The 19,245-nt window shown below is 52.1% G+C and overlaps 1 protein-coding gene across 1 annotated transcript in view; it reads left to right on the top strand.

Annotated features, from left to right (window-relative positions):
- Positions 1–9,029: 9,029 nt before the first annotated feature.
- The window catches only part of KDELR3 (KDEL endoplasmic reticulum protein retention receptor 3), a 13,446-nt gene continuing 3,230 nt past the window's right edge, over positions 9,030–19,245 (top strand). Inside the window, exons 1-2 of the mRNA XM_043441736.1 lie at positions 9,030–9,301; positions 14,783–14,883. Of these exons, the coding sequence (XP_043297671.1) occupies positions 9,211–9,301; positions 14,783–14,883 (192 nt within the window). The 5' untranslated portion in view covers positions 9,030–9,210. The remainder of the gene's footprint in view (positions 9,302–14,782; positions 14,884–19,245) is intronic.

Raw genomic sequence — 19,245 nt, 5'->3', positions numbered from 1 at the left:
CCCCAGTTAAGAGAGAGAGAGACTGAGGCACCCCAAAGCCAGACTGAGAACTTCTCGAATACGAAATCTCTGGCTCCTCCTTCAAGCCGATTCTCTGAAGTTGCGCCAGCCACAGGAACCAGAGCACGTGAACCACCATGATGGTTTCCAATCTCTGCAGACCCTTCCCACCCTAAAGGATCCAGTCCCGACTCCTCCATGTTGTGTAGAGTGAGGTCCCACCTATCCCACACCCCAGATACCCACACATACACCCTGGTTCCTATGGATTCCAGAACGCACCAGATGCCTCCACACCTCTCTGCCTTTGCACATGCTGTTCTTCCTGCCTGAAATGCCCTGAGAATTCCTGTAGTTGCCCAGTGCAGCCTCCACGCCACCTCCCCTAGGAAGGCCTCCTGCTGCCCTCAGCAGAAGTCACACATCACCTCTTCATTCACTCATCCAGCACTGGGCACAGGTTTGGTTCTTGTTAAGTGGGCTTGGGAGTCAGGCCAACCTGGGCTCAACAGCACCTAGGAGCTGCATGAGCTTGAGCAAATTTTTGTATTTAATCTGTCTGTAAAATGAGCACCCTCACCATTGTGAGGACCTCACAGGCGCAGATCAAGTGAGGTGGATGCACTAGAAACGCACAGCTCATAGTAGGTGCTCAATAAACAGGGCCATCCCTCCTCGGTCCTCCCTTCAGCCCTGTGCAGAGCTCCATAGCGCATGGCCCATCCCATGCCCTGCTTCCTCATTACCCTGCTGTGCCCTCCCAGGCAGGCAACTAGGACCAATGTCCCGATGTCACATGCAATAAGTCTTTAATGTGTGAATGGTGGGGAACTCAGGCAGCCTGAATGCTGGGTCAGCGGCCATGTGTGCCTGGTAGCTATCATACCTCTCCATGAATTGAAAGTGGGAGACGACGCAGGTGAGGCAAATGGCCTGTGGTCTCTTCACCTGGCCAGAGGCTTGGCCTGGTGGCTGCCTTGGGAGCGAGGGGTTCAGGGGAAGGAAGAGGAGTGGGAAGGAGGGGGAGATGGGGACAGGGGTATCTTGAGACCTAGAGAGTTTGTTTTCCTGGGATCGAACCCAATGCTAGGTCTCTGGGTGGCAGCTTAAGGAGAGAGTGGGGACTCAGGGGTAGTGGCTTCAGCGAGAGGGGAGGAGGAGGCCTGGTGGCTCTGAGTTGCAGGGATTGAGAGGAAACCTCTGGTGATGGTCCACTTGCTAGACCTGGGGCTGCAGTCTGTGGCCTCCACTGCTCATCTCCTGTAAGGAGTGGCGTCCTGTGGAGGCTAAGGGCGGGCTGAGGGGAAGTGTGGACAGGCCGAAAGGGGACCTCCGGACAGGGAGAGCTTTACAGACCCCAGAGAAAAGAGTCTTTCCGGTACCACCCACTCCTGTGTGACTCTGAACGACTCACCTCTCCTCTTTGGGCCTCAATTTCCTCACATGTAAAGAAGGGAGGATAATATCCACTTGAAGGGGCTGTTCTGAGATGATTAAAGACTAAAGAAGAATTTGCCGTTTTTGAGTAGAGGGCCAGGGCAGGGGTGGGGAGTTGGGGGGAGGCTTGAGAGACAAAGGCTGCAGGGGGTAGGCTTGGGTGTCAGAAGCTGGCTGACCCTGGGCAAGTTGCTTCTCCTCACTGGACCTCAGAGGCCTCAATCCGTCATGGAGCAATCTGGCCTGGGGTCCCAAAGGGTTAATAGGCTTTGTCATGATGCTGGGAAAGATTGAAGGCAGGAAGAGAAGGGAAAACAGAAGATGAGATGGTTGGATAGCATCACCGACTCTATGGACATGAGTTTGAAGAAGCTCTGGCAGTTGGTGATGGACAGGGAAGCCTAGCGTCCTGCAATCCATGGGGTCGCAAAGAGTCTGACACGACTGAGTGACTGAACTGAACTGACCGCAGAAGCAAGCCTCCTTTTTTGTGCCTGTCATCAGCCAGCCCTGCTCTAGGCCTTCAAGAGTGTTGTCTCATTTAACCTTTACAGGAGCTCTACGACACAGCACTTGTTACCGGTGGGGAAACTGAGGCATGTGGCCTGGCCCTGGGTGGCCCGGAACCTCTCTCTGCAAGGGTGAGACTTGCTCTGAAGTCTGATGAGGATGATAGTAAAAACCTTCATTCATCTGTATGTTTTGCCAAAGCTTCCTTCCCATTCTCCATTCTCCCATTTGACCCTGATAATAGCTTGCTGAGGTGGAGACTCTGACTACCCCGAGTTCACAGGTAAGAAACCTGGAGAGAGGAAGTGCCTTGCCTGAGATTGCTCAGGGTGTTAGCAAGTGTCTGAGCCACGATTTGAACCTTCTCCTATTTTCTGGGGAAAGGTCACCCCAGGCCAGCAGAGCACCCACTAACAGACTCACTCTGGGAGCCCAACCAGGCCTCCCTGGTTCAACAGGAGCCCTGAGAGCTTGTGCAGAGAGCTAGGAGGACTGGAGGGGAAGGGAACTTGGGCCAGGCAGCTGGGACAGCTGGGGAGGGGAGGGAAAGTCTACCTCAAAATAGCAGAGTCACAGAGTCCAGAAATTTTCACCTAGAGAGTTTCTTAGTCAGACAAGCCCATTCTACAGATGGGGCAAACTGAGGAAGCCCAGCTGCTTAGATTAAAAATCACCTCGGGACACAGCTGGCCTGTCTCGGGGCTCTCAAGCCCCAGATATCCTGAGGGGTGAGGACCAGAGGTGGGGAAAGGGACACTGGGGGTTCATCCTAGCAAGCTGTGCCCTGGGAACAGAGGACTGCAGGGGTCTCTGCCGCCCTCCGCTCCCACCCTCACCCACCCCCCAGCACTCACTAGTCACCAGGGTGGAATATTTTAGCACCTATAGAAAAACCGCCACAGACGGCCGTGGCAGCTGTTGCTAAGGAGACGCTCCCAAAATAGCCCCCCTCCGCCAACCTTTCCCGCTGCTGCTCCTGCTGTGGGGAGGGGAGGAGGCCAGGCAGAGAGGGGGTGGCACACGAGTCCTGGCCCTAGGTTCACCCACCTACTCTTTGCCCCCAGTGCCCACAGTGGTCAAAGACCTGGGCTAGCTCAAGACCTGGGCAGCCACAGGTCTGCAGCGAGGGCAAGAGCAAGCAGAAGCATGCCTGTGGCCTCAGCCACAGTCCTTAGCTAGGAGAAGGTCACCCAGAGGAAGGGAGATGGGACAGAAAGAGTCCCTGCACCCAGGACCCCCAGCACACTTGCACAATCACAGACCTCACAGCTTCACACACCCACTTGTGCACACCACAAGTACAAATCCCACAAATGTCCACCTAAATATGCATATACAGCATCAAAGACGCAAATAGATGCATGGGTAAACACATATGCCACAAATATACAACACACACCTGCAAGCACATACCACACAGCCCTAAATACACACATTTACATACACACACTCAAATACACATCCCAAGTACACACACACACACCCCAACATATGCATGCCGGGCACATGTGTAATAGACACATATACACCAATATATATATTTATAGCCTCACAGCACATGCACACACAACTGCCCAAACACGCCCGGCATGAGGCATTCAAGGGCATTGAGGAGTGTTAGTCCTGGGTTCTGTTCTGGGACCTCAAACGTTCTGGAACCTCCAGATGTCCTCTTGTAGTGGAGAACCCCTGTGATCCAGCCGCAGGGTGGAAGATTAGGAGGGTGGGTGGAGGGTGATGTCTCTGTGAACACCTTTAAATGGACAGTCTGGGGACCAAAGGATCCCTGGTATCTGGGAGAGATCTCAGAACCCATTTCTTAGGAAGCAGAAAATGGGGGCAGGGAACTCTCACCTGCAGAGAGTTCCGGACCCCAAGTTCACGTGCAGCTGGCTGTCCCCCAGGCTGTGGTTGGGGCTAGGGTGATGATGAGCAGAAGGCAGTGGGTTAGCGATGGTCACGGTCCTTGACACATGCAAAGCACTTAACAGTTTATAAGCCACCTTTACACCCCTTATTTCACATACTTGGTAGCAGCTATGCTGAGATGGTGGTGATATTGTCCCCATCTCCGAGACCCAGACAAGAGAGGGAACCACAGAGCAGGTCACTAGCAGAGTTGGAACCAGACTCCAAGAAGATGCCGGCACACAGCCCTATGTGCCATCCATTTGGCTGCCAGACACAAGCTGGAAAGCAGGCCACCAGGGTGTCGCGCTTGGCTTTGCCCCTAATTTGCTCTGTGATATAGGGGAGTAGTCAAACCCTCCATCTCCCCACCTGGAAAGCCGAGAAGGAATCCCTAGGGATGGGTGGGTTCAAGCAGCAGTTTATGGCCACGGTCAGGGTTGGGGAGTGGAGCTTGCCGGATGCCCTCGGGATGCCAGTGCAAGGACAAAGGGCGCGGAGTCTCTGCCCTCCGCCCTTGGCCAGCCGCCCTCTCCCTCCAGCCTCGCTCCGTGGCTCCCGTTCCGTAATCCGGGCTCCGGGGCTTCGGTGGCGCCTAGTCACTCGGGAGACGCGGCGAGAGCGGCTTGCGGTTGCCTTGGGAACCTCGCCCAGGCCCGGGTGCGCCGTGCCCGACTCCCGGCTCAGAGCGCTTTGCCTGCGCCGCGCGCGGATATTGGCCTTAGGACTCACCGAAAGACACCTGTCGCCAGAGGCGAAGGAAGGGGGCATCGCGGCCAGGGTTGGTTTCTTTTACTTTTACTTCTAATTTAGGTGTAATTAACAAACGGTAATACATGCATCTCAAGTGTACAGCTCAATCCATTTTTTACATTTGTTAAAAACCCATGTAACCATCACTCGGATCTAGATACAGAACATTTCCAGCACCCCAGAAGGCGTCCTCGGGCGAGAGGTTACCAATAATAATCGTTTTTGCACTTCTCGGGGAATAAACCAGCGAGGGAGTGATCGCTTCCCGAGGACATGAACTTTCCGTGTTTTCTCCTAGCTTTACTTTGCCTCGTTGGGCTTTGATGTCCTGTAAACGGGACCCGGGGCTGGCGTTTGTTGACGGGGTTTATTCCTTGCAAAGCGCTTTAGAAACCTAGGTTTCTAAACTTTGACCCTGATATTTACCCATCTGAAATCAGTACTTGGTTTGCATTCAAATGACCGATGAGAACACTACGACTTGGAGAGATTAAACAAATTGCCCAAATTCAGACAGCTCATAAGTAGTGGAGCTTGAAAAATCTTAGTTCCCCCACCAGGGTTTGAATCCTGTGCCCCCTGCAGTGAAAGCATGGAGTCTTAACCACTTGACCTCTGAGGAAGTCCCATCCCCTCTCCCTCTTCCCACGCCCTGCCCCAACCCACTCATTGACCTTTTAAAGATTGCTACAAATAAAATATGCTGGGAGAGTCAGTGGTATCATACACATGTCTACACCTTTGCACCTGTAGTTCTTTCTACTTGGGACTGTACTCTCTTCCCCCTGGCTTTGCCCTAAAGGCAAGCTCCTACTCATCCTTCAGAGCCCACTCTGGCATTCTCTGAAAGCCTTCCTACCTGCAGTTCTCCCTCCTGACTCCCCCAACCCCCAGGGTAATTACACTCTCCTCTGCACCATATCCTTGCCCGGGCACCTGTCCCCCACGGCGCCCCAAGGGCTCCTTAAGTCTACACCTACAACAGCTTTCAAGGCATCTGGCACACAGCTGGTCATCAATAAATGTGCCTGGGACTGAAAGTTGAGGAGAGGTTTTAACCTTGGTTTCCTGCCCCGTGAAAGTGGGGCGAACACTAGTTCCTACGGAACATCACTCAAAATACATTGAGCAGAGTGGGAAGGGGGGGAGCTTCTGAAACACCTGCCTTGGAAAAGCTCATTCTTTCCATGGCGGGTGGAGGAGTGTCCACTTGTTGCCAAGAACAGAAAAAGCCTTAGTGGCCCCCAGGAACTCAAAGAGAGTCCCAAGAGCCCAGGTCCATAGCTTCCTCTTCTTTCCAGGGTCCTGCCCAGCCAGAGACGGCTGATTAGGTGGCCGGACGTCCTCGTGATCGTGATTTTCACCTTACATCCACACAGAATTTGAGACAGTTAGCAGGATATTCCATACAGTGGTGCAATGTAACAAAAGATTAGGACCAGGAAGGAAAAAAAAAAATCTGTATATACATTTTTGCCTCTATCATTAAACAACTCCCCCATTCTCTCTCCCATAAATCTGACTTTGAAAGCATACAATCTGCTTTCTTAATGAGGAAAAAAGAATCCTTGTCCTTTGAACTGAAGGAAATTTCCCTCTTGGCTTCCCCTCCATTTCATTCCTAGAGCAGACAAATTTCAGATGTCAGGAAAAGTGAGGCTTAGAGGGGTGAGGGACTTGTCAGGAACCCCTAGCATCTGGGAGAGATAGGTCTGACAGTGCAGGTGGTCGGAGTGCTGGCATGGACTAGAGACAGAGGGGGTAAAATGAGGAGGGAGTTTTCCCTGTGCTTCATGGGGAGCTTTGAAAAATGCTCCACCTTGAAGATGGGATAGGTATGAAAAAGGTGGGGATGATTACTAAGGCCAGAGTGGTAGAACTTTGGGGAAAAGAGGTCTATGTGACCTGCAGGAGCAAGAGACAAGTTTCTGAGCCTCATCCGTAAAATGGGAGTGATGAGCTCCCTGTCCTGAGACACAGGAAGTACCAATTTCATAGGGAAACTGGAAGACTAGCTCTAAGGAGGACCAAGTAACCAGTTAGCAATACTTCTTCCTCTTCTTCTTCTTAATATTTTATTAATTTGGTTGTGCTGAGTTTTAGTTGCGGCATGTGGGATCTAGATCCCAGACCAGGAATGGAACCCAGGCTCCCTGCATTGGGAGCGTGGAGCCTTAGCCACTGGACCACCAGGGAATCAATCCCCAGTCAGCAATATGTCTATCTTCATTATCCCCATTAATAGATGGGAAAGTGAAGACCCAAGGAGGAGACATCAAGGCCACTCTGGCCGGCCCAGGACAAGCCCTTAGCCCTGGGACCACCCAGCCTGAGTTCTTCTCCTTCCACCACAATGATGGTCCCTCCTCAGGCTTCCTCTGGCTGGGACCAGTTCCCCTGTGGTCCCCCTGGAGAAAGAGAGGAGGATTCGAGCCTGTTCTAGCCCCCGCTGGCAGTTGGGGCTGCTTCTCAGGAGGACAGATGTTTCACCAAATGGCAAATGCACGTGCTTTTCCCTGGCTTGGGGAGGAGGTGGGCGCCTAGAAGGAGATGCCAGCTGGTTGGGCAGACAGAACCGTAGCCACACCTGAGGGATTTAAATAGCCGCCGCCTTCTCTGGGAGGGGAGGCATCTGGGTAGGGTTTGGGGGGAGCAGGGAACACAGCAGCCCATTCAGAACCCATCACAGCCCTGGAATGAGTGCCTGGTTCTTCCTCCCACAGGAATTTGGACCACACAGCTCACTTCGCTGGGTCTCACTAGCCTTCACCTGCAAAGCAAGGCTTTAAAACCTGCTTCAGAAGGTGACTGTTGAGGCCAAACTGAGAGAACCTAATATGCCTGACCCGTGCCTGGTACCCAGTACTCAGTAGGTGCTCAATACTTGATGGTTATCCTCACCAGGGCAGGAGTCCCCACAGAGCATCCTAGACAAATGGGCACCCCTACCCCACTCTGCTCACCTACCTCTTATGACAGGGAGCTCACCCCCTCCAGTGACAACCCATAGTGTAAGGTAATGATTTAATTGCATGAACACTGGAATCAGACTGTGTGTGTGGGAATCCAGGCTCCACTATTTAGTGTCTGTGTGATGTTAAACAAATTACTTTACCTCTCTGTGCCTCAGTGTTCCCGGTGTAGAGTGGGAGTTATAGTACCTCCCTCTTAGTTTTGCTTAGATCGGTGCTTCTCGAACTTTCGTGTGCACACACATCACCCAGGGATGCTGTTTAACCGCAGATTCTGACTCAGTGGGTCTGAGGTGGGGCCGGAGATTCCACAGTCCCAACAGGCAATACAGGTGTTCCTGGTCCTTGGACCACATGTCGAGTCTCGAAGGACGGCCATGCCCTGGGAGGCATGGTGAAGGGGCCGTGGAAGGGTCACCAGTAGAGGGGTCATAGATTTAATCAGGGCAGAGCCGCTCTGGCTGTCTGTGATGGGGGAAGGGGCAGAGAGGAAGTCAGTAATTTAAGGAGAGGTAGAGGTCCTGAGTAGGAAAACGGGTTACAGGGGTCAAAAGTGGGGAACACATGTGACCCACTACTACAGATGCAGAGACCAAGGCCCAGAGAGGGTGGCCGGTCTGCTCAGGCCACACAGCACTGACAGGACTCCTTCCCTCCATTGGTCCTTCACCCTTCACCCTCCCAACTTGCTGGCCTACTGCCCTCTGGAGTCTCTCCTGGCCTGCGCTCCTATTTGACATCTTGTCACACCAAGAAGAGGGAGATGCTAGTGAGGATCCTGCATCTCCCTGACAGACCTGACCTCTTCCATGCCCACCGTCATCCCATTTTACAGATGAAACAACTGCGGCCAAGAGAAGGAAAGTCTCTCAGCACCCTGGCTGGAATCGAGGCCCACCTGACTCCCAACCAGCGAGTCTTCGGTTACCGTTGTCCAACAGGTCAGGTCAGGTGGCTCCTGAAAGGAACAGGTGAAAGGAAGGGGAAACTGGTTCCAGCTCTTCTCCCCGCGGGAGGAGGAGGGAGTTCAAACCCCAGGCTGATGACAATAGCACTGGGTCACCCGTTTCTGGGGGCTTCCAACCTGCTAAGCCCATGCCAAGCAGTGGCACGCGGGACCCCACTTCACCCCAGAAAGGGTCTTCTTAGCTCTGTGTATAGATGAAGGAACCAACGCAGAATGAGGGGCCCAGTGGCTCGCTCACGGTCACCCTCGGTTCCGAGTAGGGGAGGCAGGGGCCCGGACTCCGGGGGGACCCCCTCTCAGGTGTATCGGCGGGGTGGGACGTGGCAGGCTCCCCGTGGGCACAGAACGGCCCCGGGCGGCAGTCGGCGAGCCCAGGCCGGAAGCCCCCCGGCCCGCGGGACGGCCCCGCCCCGGGAGCCGAGGCGCTGGGCTGGGCCGGGAGGCGGGATCTCGGGCGGCGGCGCTTCCTGGCTCCCTGGCACGGCCGCCGGCCCGGCCACGTCACCGCCCGGCCAAGAGCGCGCTGGCGGAGCGGCGGCGCCCGGACGGGAGCGCGGAGCTCGGGGGCGCAGGACCCACAGGCCGGGGCCGGGGCCGGGGACGTGGCAGCCGCCTCGCCCGCCGGAAAAGTTTCCCAGGAGTTGGCTGCGCGCGGTCCGGACCATGAACGTGTTTCGGATCCTCGGCGACCTGAGCCATCTCCTGGCCATGATCTTGCTTCTGGGGAAGATTTGGAGGTCCAAGTGCTGCGCGGGTGAGGGCGCGCGTCCTGGGCGGGAGGTGGGGGCGCCCCGGACGGGAGGTGGGGACCGGGGGCGGAGGAGGGGGCGATAGCCCCACGCCCCTGCTGCGGGGCTGGAAGGGGAGAGGCTCCTGAATGTCTCTGCAGGGTGGGGACTTCGGCTTTGGGGTGCTTGAAACTGTTTTCGCACAGCTTAGCTTCCAAAGAAAATGTACAATTGTACCGTATCAGAGGAAACGGACCCGTGGAGATGACGAAGGGAGGATTCCGCCCCTTGGCATGGCCACTGGTGGTTGGAAGGAGGGGGATAGAGAGGAGGTGACACCCCCTTTGCTGCCCAGGAGCAGCACCACTTGGGGCCTCTTGTGCCCTCTACCCTCACTCAGGCCCGAGGTGGGGAATGGGAGGTGGGGGCGAAGGAGGTGTACACACAGGAAGTGGCTCCAGACTCTCAGGGTCTTCTCTTGCCCTCCCCCCACCCCTCTCCCCTGCCCCCTGCCAGACATACCCCCACCCCACCCCACCCCCGCAGCTGGGCCCGCTTTCCTTGTGATGTGGCAGGAGAGGCATCAGCTAGGCCCACGTGGGCACGGAACTGCCCATGAACAGAAGCCCAGAGAGGGTGGGAGGGGGTCCCCCCTTTGCCCGGCAGTCTGGCGGCCCCGCTAGAGGGTCAGAGATGTCTCAGGGCTGGACCGGTGGTGGCCAAACAGACCCAGTGCATTAAGAGGCTGCCCGAGCGGCCTGCAGCCATCTTTGTCCACTGGAGTCCTGGAGGCGCCTGCCCTGTGCTTGGCGCAGGGGTGAGGGCCTACAGAGAGGGGCACGGACTCCTCGTGGGGACCAACGAGGCAGGGAGTGGACCCCTGAAGTCTTCACAGAGGGAGCAGCTCTGGGCTGCTCTGTCTTGGAAGACAGGCACTGTGTCACACAGGAAGGCCTTGTGGTGTCATAGACGGCAGGGCATGTCCTGGAAACGGGGAGCAGCCTGTCTTCAGGGTGGTCCTGGGGGGAGACCAGGCCACAGGCGTAGGAGGCCGGTCGGATGTGAAAGGGCCTTGTCTGATGGGCTAGGGAGTTGGGACTGGGAGCCAAGGAAAGTTTGGAGCAAGAGAGGGGGCTCGGAAGGGACTCTGGAAGCTGTGGGAGAGGTTCAGAGAGCATCATAGAAGCTACCGGCAGGAGGGAAGGGGTTGGGGGTAAGAGGTGGTGCTGTGAGCGTCATTGCAGAGGGAGCGAGTGATTCCAGACCTGGAGGCCTTTTGGGTTTGGGGTCTCCAGGGAGACAGGCACTCACAGGTTGGTTCTCGGGTTCCCACTTAGGGGAAGTGGGCCAGGAACGCTGAGAGAGGCTCCAGTGAGCGGCAGAATCTAGCCTGGACCTGTCTCTGCGCGGAAGGGTCCTGGACAGGGTGAGCCGCCGTGACCAGGAGAGGGCGCTGTTCCCCACCCGCTCTGCCAGGCACCTGGGGTAGAAGCCGGCCATACTGGCAGAGATCCTGGCCTGGTGGGGCTGAATTTAGAGGTGGGAGACCGTCAGGCAGCAGCGGTGGTAGCAACCAACTAAATTATATGGTTTGTCAGAGATGCTGAGTGGCTCAGTGGTAAAGAATCTGCCTGCAATGCAGGAGATCCCTGGGTCGGGAAGATCCCCTGGAGAAGGAAATGGCAACCCACTTCAGTATTCTTGCCTGGAGAGGAGCCTGGTGGGCTACAGTTCATCGGGTCACAAAGAGTCAGACACAACTCAGCAACTAAACAACAGCAATGGGAAAAGCAAAGGGCGGATGAGCAGGAGGGCCCTTCTGTGTGTGGAGAGGGATCGGCACAGGTCTGGTTGAGGACAGATGGAGGTGAGCGCCTCCCCCAGGAGCAGGCCAGGTGTGACGCCCCAGCGACCCAGCCCCAAAGGCAGGAGACTGGCGCTCCTGCCACTGACTCCTTGTGTGACCTGGGGCCTCAGTTTTCTTTATCTGTCAAAGGGTAGGAGGTCTGCACCTGGTCAATGGGTCCCCCAAGGGATCCTGGCCAGATTCAGGCTTCTGTTCTCCGCTCCGTCCTGAGGTCTCTGTGTGTGGCTTGCTTTGGTGGAAATTACTCACTGGTTTTTAAAGAGTGTGGAAAACCAATGTGCTCAAGACTGCCAGGGCTCCCAAAACGCTAGGGAAAATGTGAGTGAAGCCCAGGGACCTGGCAGGCTGGGGATGGAAAGAGGGGAGGCGTGGAAAGAAGCTATGTGGGGGGATAGCCTTGTGACGCCCACTAGAGCCTCCTACTGGACCCTCCTGAATGGGGTTGAGGCCCCCTGAGCCGGCCAGACCTAAGTGCAGGCTCTGGGAGGTGGTATAGACAGTCACAGCCCAACCTGGCCTAGTTACTGCCTCCTGGACTCCACCTCCTCCCCCAGAGGGCTCCTTCCCCCGCAGCCAGGCCCCTTGCCAACCCCGCAAGGAGACACTTGTATTCCACACTGAATCCTAGTTAGGCCTCATGTCAGTCCAGTTTACAGATGCCAAGTGTGAGACTCAGGCTTGCCATGCTGGTAGGAAAGCTGACACATGGACCCAGAGCCCTCCAAAATGTGAGGGGCTTCAGCAGTGTTCATCCTTAGGCATTAAAATTGTCCCCTTCTCCCCAGAATGGATGTCCCCCACCAGAGGGATCATTAGAAAAGGTACCAATCAGGTGTATAAAGGAGTCAAACCCTGAATCAGGTAATGTCACTTCTGGGTGTCCAGCTACCCAGTCGACCCATCACATTTAGAGTGAAGTCCAAGGATGAGGGGACAGAGGTGAAAGAGACTCAAGGATGGCTCTTGGTTTTCTGGCTTGAACATAGAGCGAATGGTGGTGGCATTTATGAAGGATGGAAGACAGGAGAAGGAGAGGATTCAGGGGGAGATGGTGGGCTCCACCAGGCAGGAATATGTAGGTCAGAGAGCCAAGGAGAGTCTGGAGCTGGAGGGTCCCTTGTATGTGGGATGGGATGAAGGGACAGAGGGAGAAGAGAGCTCGCCCTCTGAGGATTAGAGTTTGAGGAGGACAGGAGCAGCCAGGGGAGGTGAGAAGCTGGCAGTGTGGGCTGTGGCAGAAACCTGGAGAAGGGTGTGGTTGGAATAGATGGAGTGCCCCACTGACTCTTGAAGAGTTGGGTGAGTGAGGACAGAGTTGATGTGTGGTTGCAGAAACGTGGGCATCATGGACCATAGGAGTGGGTTGGTGATGGATCCAGACCACTGTGGGTTTAACGGGGTGAGAGAAACAGGAAGCAGGGCAGCTGCTTGCTTCACCCTGGAACCACCTCCTTGACCATGTATCAAAAGTGGCCAAAAGTTGACCAAGGAGCATGATGGCTAAATGCAGCCTCGTTCCTGGATTGGCGCCTGGAACAGAAAAGGGGCATCAGTGGGCAAACGTGAGGTCTGAATAAAGTCTGGAGTTTAGTCAACGGTGCTCTGTGCTGTACTGTGCTTAGTCGCTCAGCCGTGTCCGACTCTGTGCGACCCAGTGGACTGCAGCCCGCCAGCTCCTCTGTCCTTGGGGGTTCTCCAGGCACGAATACTGGAGTGGGTTGCCATGTCCTCCCCCAGGCAATCTTCCCAACCCAGAGATTGAACCCAGGTCTCCCACCTTGCAGGCAGATTCTTTACCATCTGAGCCGCCAGAAAAGCCCAAGAATACAGGAGTGGGTAGTCTGTCCCTTCTCCAGGGGATTTTTCTGACCCAGGAATCGAACTGGGGTCTCCTGCATTGAAGGTGGATTATTTACCAGCTGAGCTACCCAGCTCACTATTGGGAGCTATCCACTATTGGGATGCCCCAATAGTGCTCTACTGATGTTAGGTTCTTAGTTTTGGCAAATGTTCGGTTAGAATAGGAAACAGGAGTCCAGAATGGCAGTGGCTAAAAGATAAGGAAGGGAAAAGCCCAGGAAAATAGAACAAAGGAAGGTCCGAGGACCAGAGTGAGGACCTCAGGTAGAACAAACAACACTCCTGGCTAGCCCAATTTACATAGGGCAGGCCCAGGGGGAGGAAAAAGCATATAAAAAGAGGAGCCAAATGGCTGGGGGTCTCTCTCTCTCTCCTGTGCGCTGGGGCGCTCTTCTCTTTGCATCTTTGGGTCGACATGCCCTCACACCTCGAGGATGGTTTTTCCTGCTATTTTCTAAGTAAAATAGAGCTGTAACATGGAGCTGTAACACTGATTTGTCTAAGAGCTATAACACAGTCTGTTCGCGACCTGAGAGCTATAACACAGTCTGTCCAAGACCCAAGAGCTGTGACACGCCGATGACTTTAATGTCTGTCACTCCAAATCTTTGTTGGGACGAGAAAGAACCAAGGAGCATACGCTCGCCTGACATCATGCAAGGTGTTAACATTAGGGGAAGCCAGGTGAAGGGTGTATGGGGCCTCTCTTACTGTCTACAACTCTTCTGTAAATCTGAAATGATTTCAAATAAAAAGTTCATAAAGAAAGAGACCAAAGTGGATGAGGAAAGAGCATGGTAAGTGGGAACCCAGTGTTGTCAACTTGAGCACCCATTATGTGTTGTACATGCGTGTGTGTGTGGTGTTCGTGTGTGCGCCAACAAGGATCTAGAAGGTTGTACATGCAGGCTTTGTGATTCAGATGACTGCTGGGTTTTAACTTACATCTCTGTGTATAGCTCCCCAGGTGGCTCACTGCTCAAGAATCTGCCTGCCAAGCAGGAGACTCGGCTCGGGTTTAGCCCCAGGGTCAGGAAGACCCCCTGGAGAAGGAAATGGTAGCCTACTCCAGTATTCTTGCCTGGGAAATCCTATGGACAGAGGAGATTGGCAGGCTACAGCCCATAGGGTCGCAAAGAGTCAGACACAACTTAGCGACTAAACATGTATTACCTGGTTTTTGTTTTACAGAGAGTAAAAATAGTTGTAACTTTTATAACTAGAAAAAAAACCTTTTTTACTCATTAAAATTTGGAAACATGAAATAGAATGCTCCCCTGGCCCTGTGCCTTCCTCCACCTGCTGTGGTCTCCCTGATGAATCAACACCTTGTGGAGCCAGTGAGCTGTTCCAAAAAAAATGGAGCTTTGGGGACTGTCAATGGAACAATAGAGGTGGAATGAAGAGAAGCCTTGACACCTCTCCTCTCAAGCCCAACTTCCACCACCCCTACAACTTTCCCAGAGCAAGAACTGAGGCAGGCACGTGCAGGGGCCCTGGGAACTCGGTATCCATGTCTTTATTTGGAGACTGGCTGACAGATTACAGTCTGGTGAGAGGAATAGATTCAAGGAATCTATTAGGATTCAATAGGAATCCTAATAGGAAGGAATCCAATAGGAAGGAGTGTTTCCTGACCCTTGGGGGTGACAGTGCCCTGGACAGGGTGTCACCACTAAGCGGGCACTCTGGAGGCCTTTCCTGGGCTTTTGGAGTGTGTGTGAGCCTGGGAGCCTGGGAGCCTGTATTCTTATTGTCTCTTGTCCCTATCCAACCGCAGGCATCTCTGGGAAGAGCCAGATCCTTTTCGCTCTCGTCTTTACCACCAGGTACCTGGACCTGTTAACCAACTTCATCTCCATCTACAACACAGTAATGAAGGTGAGGGGGATGGGCAGCCATGGTGGGGGGCCTGCTGAGCACCCCCAGATGGTGAAACAGTTTATTTATGCTTGGGGACTCAGGCTGGGGAACCAGCCAGACATAGGTTTGATTCCTGGCTTTGCTGTTAGTAGCTGTGGGGCCTGGGCTTGGGCAAGGCTTCTGGCCTCTGTGTACCTTGGTTTCCTCCTCTGCAAAATGAAGATCATTGTACTTTCCTCAGAAGGTTTTGTTGTGAAAATTAAACAAGGTAATACATGTAAATATACAATACCTGTCGTATATTAAAAACTCAATAAAAACTATTACAATGGTTAAAAAATAAGCAAAAAAGGAAACACAATGCCCTGAGCTTTCAGAGAGCTTATTGGTCCATTTATCTGACAAATATTTATTGAGTACCTACTATGAGCTAAGAGGGCTTCCCAGGTGGCCCAGTGGTGAAAAATCCTCCTGTCAGTGCAGGAGACACAAGAGACATGGGTTCAATCTCTGGTTCAACCTCTGATCTCCAGAAAGAGCCCCTGGAGTTGGAAATGGCAACCTACTCCAGTATTCTTGCCTGGAGAATCCCATGAACAGAGGAGCCTGGTGGGCTACAATCCATAGGGTAAAAGGGCACACAACTGAACAACTAAGCATGCATGTGAGCTAGGAACCTGAAGGAGAAATACAAGACACCCGTACTCATGGGACCTACAATATAACTGGGGAGACAGATAATGAAACAAGAAAAACTGGCTAGGGAGAAGGCTATGCAAATAATTAAAATGGGATGCTGTTTCCTTTTAATTATAAAGACAACAAGTTTTAAAAGCAGAGTTGCATGATAGAGAATGACTACGAAGCTATTTGGAAAAGACCCTGATGCTGGGAAAGATTGAAGGCATGAGAAGAGGATGAGATGCTTGGATGGCATCACCGACTCAGTGGACATGAGTTTGAGCAAGCTCTGGGAGTTGGTGATGGACAGGGAAGCCTGGCATGCTGCAGTCCATGGGGTTGCAAAGAGTCGGACACAACTGAGTGACTGCACTGAGGGAGCTATTTAGAGAGTGTGGTCAAGAAGGGCCTCTCCAAAGAGGGGATGTGTAAACTGAGATTCGAATGACACAGGAAACAAAGCTCAGAGGAAGACATTTCCAAGCAGAAGGAATAACTGGTGCAAAGACCCCCTCCAAGACAGGAACAAGCTTGATGTATTCAAAAGGCAGACAGAAGGCAGACTCAGTGGGAGATCAGAAGGCCAGGGCTGCCTGCTGGTGGTGGGGATGCGGACAGAGGGCTGGGTGAAGGCAGATGGTGCAGGTGAACCATTTGGATTCAGTTTTGCAGTGGGAAGCTGTTGCTTTGAAGTTTGGTCCTATTTTACAGAAGGAGAAACTGAACAGCTTTCAGCCCTGGGTCATAGCTGTGAGGTTGTGTTGGAGTGAGACATTTTCTGAGGCTTTAACCAATCATCCAACACAATTTAGTGGAAAGAGTCCACAGATTTCAGAGTCAGTAAAATGGGATGTAACTGGATGCTGGTAGCAGAGATGTAGATTATTTTAATAATGTTAGGATTTATTTTTACCTTACTCATAAAACAAAATCTGGAAGTGGGTAGTCTAAGCCTGGAATGTCAGCTTCTTTTAACTTTCTGCTCTGCCGGCTTTAGTGTGACCAGTACTTGAGTTTGTTACCCATGCAGTTGCTCAGAAGGGCCCTATGCTTGGTTTAATGCTTTGCTGTTGCCATTTTGAAATTCTTATTTTTTAACAAGAAGCCCTGAAAATGATATAGCTAGCTTGAATGTGATATCTATCCTTAAGTTTGCCTCAGGGTCACAAAATAGGTGCTAGAGCTCCTACCATCACATCACATTTGGGATAGGAAGGAGGAGGAAGGGAAGAAAGAGCAATAGGGTGCCTGCCAGCTGGGTAAACCCTTTTCATCGAGCTTTCCAGTGACTTCCATCTGCATGTCACTGACCATCCTTATCTGCAAAGGAGGCTGAAATATGTAGTTTTTAGTTGGGCACATTGTCTAATAGGAGGACCGTTTTTAAGGTGAAAAAGCTACATGGGCGGAATCCTATCTTGCCGGGCTATTGTGAAGATAACATGGGAATCTATGTAATGTACCTAGCTCCCAGAAGGTATTTAACTAAAAGTGAGTTCTCTTTCTCCATATCAGAGATGTCCTTTTGGGATTCTGGGCATCTTGTTCCTAGAATTGGTAGAATGGAGGATGCTCTTCCTTATGGTGTGTTGAACTCAGTGTGAACTTCAATCTGAGGTCCTGAAATCGCTGTCTACTTAAATCCAACACAGAAGCAGCAAACACTGCCTGCTTAGTTAATTTCTCTTCCCAAGGGTTTGGCTTGGGCAGTCCTGGCAGGAACTGTAGACCTAGGATATTCAAAGAGGCCAGTTTCCAAATATGTGAAATGAAGAAGTGATCTCCATTTCATTGATTCATTCACTCATTCCAGCATTTGTTATGTGCTGGGACCTGAGTTAGATTCAGAGGCAGACAGGGCATGGACCCTCTTAGGGAATCTCCTCTCCAAGGGGAGACAGGCTGGTCCATAGACATTTACAGAACATATGATCACAAGCAGCGATGAGTATTGTTACGTGGGGGTATGGTGACACAGAGCACGTGTGCCTCGTTCTGGTGAGAAAAAGGCTTTGAGGAAATAATCTGAATTTTGAAGTGCAAACACTTTTCTAGGCCAGTGTGGTCCTGGACCACCACCAGCAATATCACACAGGAATGTGCTAGAAATGCAAAATTCTCAGGCCTAATCAGACCCACTAAGTGAAACCCCCCTGCCCCTGAGGGTAGGGGCAGGGGCAGCCCTCTGTATTTTGATGCACATTCAGATTTGAGAGCCTCTGGCCTAGGTTAGAGGCCAATTATAAAACCATTATATGCTGGAGGACAGCTACTCTAGTTAGGAAAAGAGCACTTTTCTGAAGGATTGATTATCACCTGAGTCAAGGAATTTTAGTCTTTGTGGAAGTATGCTCTCAATTCACTGGTGCAGACCCAAGAACTTGAGGCTTTAAAAGAGCCCTGGAATGCTACTGCTAAATCACTCAACAAAGACCTGTTCTTTTTTTTCTTTTTGCCTAATGCTCCACAGTGAGAGGACACCTGGGCACCTCTGGGTCATCATGGTAGCACTATCAGTCCCAGTTAGAAGCATGGAGTCACTTAACAAAAAGACCATTAGCTTCAGATTCTGTCATTGACCCAAGAGAAATTTCAAACACACCTTTTCCAACTGAAGGCAGAATACTCGCCCTCAGGTTTGGTAGGTCCCAACTCAGGCAACAGTACATGAACTGTGAACTTCCAGATGTTCAAGCTGGATTAAGAAAAGGCAGAGGAACCAGAGATCAAATTGCTAACATCCGTTGGATCATCGAAAAAGCAACAGAATTCCAGAAAAACACCTACTTCTGCTTTATTGACTATGCCAAAGCCTTTGACTGTGTAGATCACAACTAACTGTGGAAAATTCTGAAAGAGATGGGAATACCAGACCACCTGACCTGCCTCCTGAAAAATCTGTATGCAGGTCAGGAAGCAACAGTTAGAACTGGATATGAAACAACAGACTGGTTCCAAATTGGGAAGAGTATGTCAAGGCTATATATTGTCACCTTGCTTATTTAACTTATATACAGAGTACATCATGCGAAATGTCAGGCTGGATGAAGCACAAGCTGGAATCAAGATTGCCGGGAGAACTATCAGTAACCTCAGATATGCAGATGACACCACCCTTATGGCAGAAAGTGAAGAACTAAAGAGCCTCTTGATGAAAGTGAAAGAGGAGAGTGAAAAAGTTGGCTTAAAACTCAGCATTCAGAAAACTTAAGATCACGGCATCTGGTCCCATCACTTCATGGCAAATAGATGGGAAAACAATGGAAACAATAAGAGACTATCTTTTGGGGCTCCAAAATCACTGCAGATGGTGACTGTAGCCATGAAATTGAAAGACACTTGCTCCTTGGAAGAAAAGCTATGACCAACCTAGACAGCATATTAAAAAGCAGAGACATTACTTTGCCAACAAAGGTCCGTCTAGTCTAAGTTATAGTTTTTCCAGTAGTCATGTATGGATGTAAGAAAAGAAAGCTGAGCGCCAAAGAATTGATGCTTTTGAACTGTGGTGTTGGAGAAGACTCTTGAGTCCCCAGCAAGGAGATCCAACCAGTCCACCCTAAAGGAAATAAGTCCTGAATATTCATCGGAAGTACTGACGCTGAAGCTGAAACTCCAATACTTTGGCCACCTGATGTGAAGAACTGACTCATTGGAAAAGACCTGGATGTTGGAAAAGATTGAAGGTGGGAGAAGGGG

The sequence above is a fragment of the Cervus canadensis genome, chromosome 21 (genome assembly GCF_019320065.1).
Source record: "Cervus canadensis isolate Bull #8, Minnesota chromosome 21, ASM1932006v1, whole genome shotgun sequence".
Lineage (NCBI taxonomy): Eukaryota > Metazoa > Chordata > Mammalia > Artiodactyla > Cervidae > Cervus > Cervus canadensis.
Note: the sequence above shows the minus strand (reverse complement) of the source record. Positions and strands in the feature narration are given on the sequence as shown.